General features: G+C 35.7%; 1 protein-coding gene across 4 annotated transcripts in view; it reads right to left on the reverse strand.

Annotated features, from left to right (window-relative positions):
• The window catches only part of LOC145479305 (tyrosine-protein phosphatase non-receptor type 13-like), a 30,500-nt gene extending 24,500 nt beyond the window's left edge, over window positions 1-6,000 (reverse strand). Inside the window, exons 1-2 of one of the 4 annotated variants that reach the window (XM_081457634.1) lie at window positions 2,563-3,390; window positions 1,967-2,152 (exon numbers count right to left, since the gene is read on the reverse strand). In XM_081457634.1, coding sequence (XP_081313760.1) covers window positions 1,967-1,984 — 18 coding nt within the window. In that variant the 5' untranslated portion in view covers window positions 1,985-2,152; window positions 2,563-3,390. Of the gene's footprint in view, window positions 1-1,966; window positions 2,153-2,562; window positions 3,396-5,902 lie in introns of those variants that run through there. The other 3 variants (XM_081457632.1, XM_081457631.1, XM_081457633.1) reach the window with 3 other exon arrangements.

Raw genomic sequence — 6,000 nt, forward strand, 5'->3', positions numbered from 1 at the left:
AAACAAATTTTAAGTGTTCCTGATCAACAGCAGCAATCTTCTTGAGTATTATCATTATTATTGTTATTATTTCGTTTTTTTAAAATTATTACTTGTTTGTTTTTTCGGCTTATTTATCAACAGTTGTTTTGCAAGTTAATGATCGTCAGGAAAGGTATATTGCCAAGAATCCTTGTAGGTCTCAGGCACATGTAGTACAGGTTATGAACTAGTAACATATCAGCGATAAACAAATCACAATTTCCGAGCCACTATGTCTTGACTTAAACGGATTACTGATATGGTTTGCACCCCACTCGAAATTATGAAGGGAACAAAATCAGCATAAACACAGAAGTGTTTAAAAAAACATTTCAAGACAAATCTAAAATCGTTTAGTTGTAACCCTAAATAGGACTGACAAACTGATGATGAAAACATTGTAAATTGGCCTAAAAACTTCGTGATGAGATGGAACTGACCATCTAACTGGTACAAAATCATGTCTTTAACGATAATGAAAAGAGATGAAGTGAATACAAAACACGGTGCATATGTTTTGACGACTGTGAAAATCTGGAACATGGACAGAATACGGAGAGTGTAACCAGTTTGTTTTGATCAAAAATGGAAAAAATGTTTTGACTCTTGGCTAAGGCAAAAAGTTTCTCGAAAAATTCATACCACTTAAAATTTACCGATAAGGGTATAGCCTAAAACGCCGAAATGCAAGAGGGAAGAGCGTGAAGCAATTGCGATGGTAAGAAAAAGAAAAACATATTTTCATGTTTATAGCCCCAGAACTTCATGTGAATGACGTATATGAGGCAAGAGGTAAACATTTGATCTGACCAAGAGATATTAATGAGAAAAATCGCCGCAGGTATCCTTCACATGAGATTAAGCGCAAATATGGTATTGAAATCCTACAGTTGCGGGAGTATTTGTCATAGAGTTTCGCTACAAGTGGTAAAATGCGCTTAAATAGAAACGAAAGTCGCTGCTAATTCGCTGAGAGTATTCATTGTCAGCGTGAACTTATCAGCTAAAGAATGGGGCCCTGACTGAAAATAGAACTTGTTTCCAAGAAAATAGTCCGCTCAAAAACTGTCATATTACACATCTATTGATGGAAATACAATAAATCAAAGCTTTTTAGTTCAGCCCACAAGAAAACAAATTAAGAGCGGTCCCGAAAATGCTGAAGTTGATTGTAACTTGCGTGCACATCAACTCATATTAGTGATAAATATTTCTTAGGGACTGGTCAGAGATGAAACCGTTTCATTTGCCACAGTTTGATTTCTCAGTTAGGATCATTTAGCTTTCATATTTTCTTGCCAATTATTTGTTCATTGATGCTAGATTCAAGGCATTTGGGGAAATAACAGGAGAGAGATTTTACGTAACCTTAAAATTGATTCTTTTGGCGTGCTTTTACCCACGATGAAATTGTTTTCTTTCAAGCTGCAAGAACTACTGGAAACTTGAATTTTTAAACACCGTGCATGTATTTAATTTTTATACGAATAAAAGCTGAAATGATTGCTTTGTTATATATTTTGCCTGCAAAAGAGTTCGCCATTAAACTTATTTCGTCATTACTAATGGCATGTTTTAGAATCATTCAGCACAGGTAATCTGCCTAAAATTAATGACTATTTCTATGTAGTTCTTCGTTTCCCAGTGACCTCGTATATCTAAAAAATTTATTATTTCATTTATGCAGAAAACGTTTTTATGGAATAAAGAATATGCCAAATAAGCGAAGAACTTAACAACGGGGCAACATACTACTAATACGGCCGCGAGTCGGTAATTCTCAAACTGTCTAACAGTCCTCGATTAAAAGCTCAAACAAGAAGATGGTTTACTTATTCGCAAGGAAATCTTAGTGCATATAATATTATTTGCCAAAATCTTAATCTGAGTGATGCACATTAGTCAATAACCAGTACTAAGAACATAAAATGCAGTCTATACTTACAACTGTCGCAGCGTTCATCAGAGATGTGGCAGCTAGTAGATTTTATGCAACCAGATCTGTCTTCTGCATTTTGTCCTCATGACGTTACGTTTCTTACGCGTTGAAAGACAATTGGTGTGGGTTTAGCCGATCTTCAGTCTCCCGCTTTACATTTCCGGATGTCAGCTACAGTAAAACCTGAAAGATCTAACCATGAAAAATTCACACATTGGCGCGTTTGGATTATATTTCCAATCATTTTTTATATCTCCTTTAGTAGGAGTTTTCAATTTTTTTTGTTGAGTTCATCGCAAATAGATTTGCTATTGTTTTGGTTTTCAACTTCTATTTGAATTTCGTGGCAAACACCTTGAATTTAGTGAACACAAATCTATTCTCACCAGCCGTTAAAGCGAATCTAAAGCGAACGAAACAATATCAACAGAGAGATTAAAAACGAAGAAAACACCAAAAGTTGTCAAATTACAAATTCACAGCACCGAAAACTCTCATGTTGCGCCGTAGTAATGTCAAAATGAGAAAAACATTTTAAATCACTCGTTGAAACTACAAGATATGGTGATCTTTCTGGCTAAAAAATCGAAGAACAGCCTTACCTGAATAGAAATAGACACTTTTATGGCCTCCAAAACTCGTCGATGTTGCTGATGCGTCGAATTTAGCTGAGCGCGATTAAATTTCGCTTTGATCTTTAGACAAATCGATGAACGACAGAACGACAGGTGAATCGAACCAAGCCTTATGCAAATTAAATGTCAAAATCTCCAAATGCATAATATTAACCTCGGCTCTAAGAATCTTGTTCCCGAGGCATTTAGAAATCATAACATAAAATTAAAACAACGCGCGCGGAAGACATCTTTCTCGCGTCACCTTCTCCGAAATTATGTTTCAAATTTGTGGCCCACGTAATTACTTCACTCGCTTTTCTTCCGGGAGAATAATCCATCCTTTTAGCCAGCAAATTTGCATTTCCAGTGTTATATCAAGAGTTTTATTCATATTTTCAATTAGTGGTTTCGTATTGTGTCGGGTTGTTCAAATACGTTTTTCAATCAGAATCGTTTCGCCTACTGTGAAGATATGGTTAATTAATGGCATTTTGCCGAAGTTTCCAATGTAAGGATTCTTGAAAGATGAAATCAAAAATCAAGGGATAGGACAAGGAAAATAAAAGAACACTTGCTAGATATACCACTAAACTCAATGCTGCTTTGTGACTAAGCCTTGCTAGATTTCGCTTCCTTGGTCCATTGTATAAGTTTTCTTTACCGATCTTTTTCTCCCTATGTTCTTAATTCCGTTCAAGCTAACTTTCTCTGCCAAATGACAGTAAAAGCGGTTATTCGCTTATGTGACGAACAATTTCTAATCGTAAAACGTTAGTTCTTTCGGCTTATGTTCTTAAGATTTTTTTTTTTTTCTTAGTCTTTCGGGGAACAATTTTCACATCTTAGGGGGCCAAATATTCCACCGATTCTGAATTGTGAACGGAAGTCAGTGTTGAAATGAAAATGATTTGCTGTTAGCTAGATCTAAAATGAAAATATCATATCTAAACAGGAGCTAAAAATAGCAAAATAGAAGTTTTGAGTGGCAAGTTACATTTAAACCTCCCTTAGTTTGTGTTCAGATGTCATTTACCAAAAAAAAATTGCAAATAACATTTTCAAATAGTTACAAAAAGAAAACTGACACAACAAAACTCTCCACAATTCAACTGGATTAATTAATTAGGCGAAATATTCTCTTAAGATCTTCCTCTACTGTTTAGCATGGACACATTGCAGAAGCATCCGCTTCGTTACGTCATACAACCACTCTGTATTCAAGGCGCAGAGCATAGCACTAAATAATTTCGTCTAATTCAATTTCTCGAGATCCAATATTAAACCCTATATATTTTCCTAGCTACGTCATAATTTCGCAAGTCTGTCACAAGTGTTTATTCACTGAAAATACGCTGCTAAAAAAATGACCTCAGTGAAATTTGTTTGCAACGGTGTGACGCCCTTAAGTACAAATTAAATCACAGGGACAAAAGAAAAGAAATATAAGTAATTTAGACTTTTATGTTAGATCAAGAAGTATTTAATGCTATAAAATACAGTTTACGCGCCATATCGTTGAGGTAACAATAGCCGTATTAAATCATAAACTGCGTATTTTGCTTTCTTCGAAATTTTAGAGACAATTTTGATAGATGTTTTCACCTTTGTGCCTCTTTTAATTGCACCAAGTCAGAACATAAACGCTAGACAAAAATCATTAAAAATTACGCTATTGGGTTGAGTCTTTGAGATCGATTGTTTCTTTATGTCACCTGGTGGCCTTTACTAAGGCAAAACTCCGAATTTTAGAGAAATTAGTCCTAACAAACAATCACATTAAAGTAACCCTCTTTTCTAGATTAAATCCCAAGCTCCGACATTTATTCGAGTTCAAGACATACATTTCCTAATCTGCGCTGAAATTAAAGAACTATGTTTGCCTACTGTACTACATTCGTTTTACTCCACTTCACTCCAAAGAAATGAAGTGAGTGAAAAAAAAAAAAAACCCTAGTATTCAATAGACGATGGGATAGCAATACAAACCAGGTTCTAATAAATTTAACGCCGGATCGGACAAGTCTCAATTTAAAATAAATGACAATGATATATGCATGTTAACAGTAGGTAATTTCTCAAATCAAGTGGGCAAAAAATATGGCTTACCCACTCTGACCTCGAGGTTTAACAAGTTGTAATTGCAGGCTTCGAATGTAAGCGAATAGGAAGAAACGAAAGGTTTTCCCCTGCTTTTGGTAATAATTTAGTCTTAAAGCGATGAAATACTCGGTAGTACTTACTCACTTTCAAGTTACATTACCAATTATGTTCGTACTGGTCACGTTCAGCTATGATCTCATAGATCAAATGGCGATGATAACTTGCAACGGCTGACTTAATCGTGTTAGTCACTCATTTTTTTCACACGTTAGTCATGGAGAAAGTGGGCGTTAGAAACACAGAAATGATAGGCACTTAAATGAGAAAACACCCTGCAAAGTTTCCCAAATTCAAGGTAAAGACCGAGCTACGTTGACCGAAAAAGAAAAACAATACAGACTTCGAGTCTAAGTTTTTAATGAGAGCATAGTCAACGAGGCGCAGGCGTGCTGACTATCGGCTCATAGAAAACGAAGGTGAGTATTCTAGCTTCCGCCGGTTTAGGAAAAAATTCCAACGAATTACGGTCTAAAACTTACAATTTAGAGATATTTTTAAACCAACAATTAAAGAATACTTTCTCCTCAAAGAGTGACTCGCGCGCGATCGTTTTGAATCAGCGATGCAACTATCAGCCCAGAAACAATCAGATTAGTGGACATTGCTAGTATAGCGTTTAAGTATCCCATTGCTAAGCGGAAATTTGTACATGAAAACTGGAAACTGCAACCTGTATCGATCTCAAGCGTACAACTTAGCGCCTGTGAAATATTGATGAGAAAACTGTCATTGTGCGACTGCGAACATTGTTTGGTCAGTGGTTCACTTAATCAAGGAATGACACACTCTACCTCTTTTAACAGAAGACGTCAAGTTGAGACTGCGTCGAGTTGCAAAAACGTGACAATGTGCCGATATTGGCAGATCAATTCACCATAGAAGGCAAATTCTGAGGTAAAGCAAGGAACACCTTTATGATTATCTTGTTGCCATTAAACCATCTCCATAGAGTAACGGAAATATTTCGCATTTTACTGTTCAGTGTTACAAACGCAAGAAATTCACTCACTTGAATTTTCCCGATGAAAGCTCTGACTCGTATTTCGCTTTTCGCTTTTAATCATTCTACAGCTCTAGTACTTATTACTACTGAAGTAATTCGCGACTCTTACTGATCATCAAGGATAAATCGAGAGGAAAAAAATAGACAATAAACATATCTTACCTTTTGTGTTCGCCGAGAAATTCTACAACTGCTTAAACAACGCTTTTCATAGAAAAATTATACAAAAGACCCTCAAAGCAATATAAAAACGATGAGGT

Source organism: Orbicella franksi, chromosome 2 (assembly GCF_964199315.1).
Source record: "Orbicella franksi chromosome 2, jaOrbFran1.1, whole genome shotgun sequence".
Classification (NCBI taxonomy): Eukaryota; Metazoa; Cnidaria; class Anthozoa; order Scleractinia; family Merulinidae; genus Orbicella; species Orbicella franksi.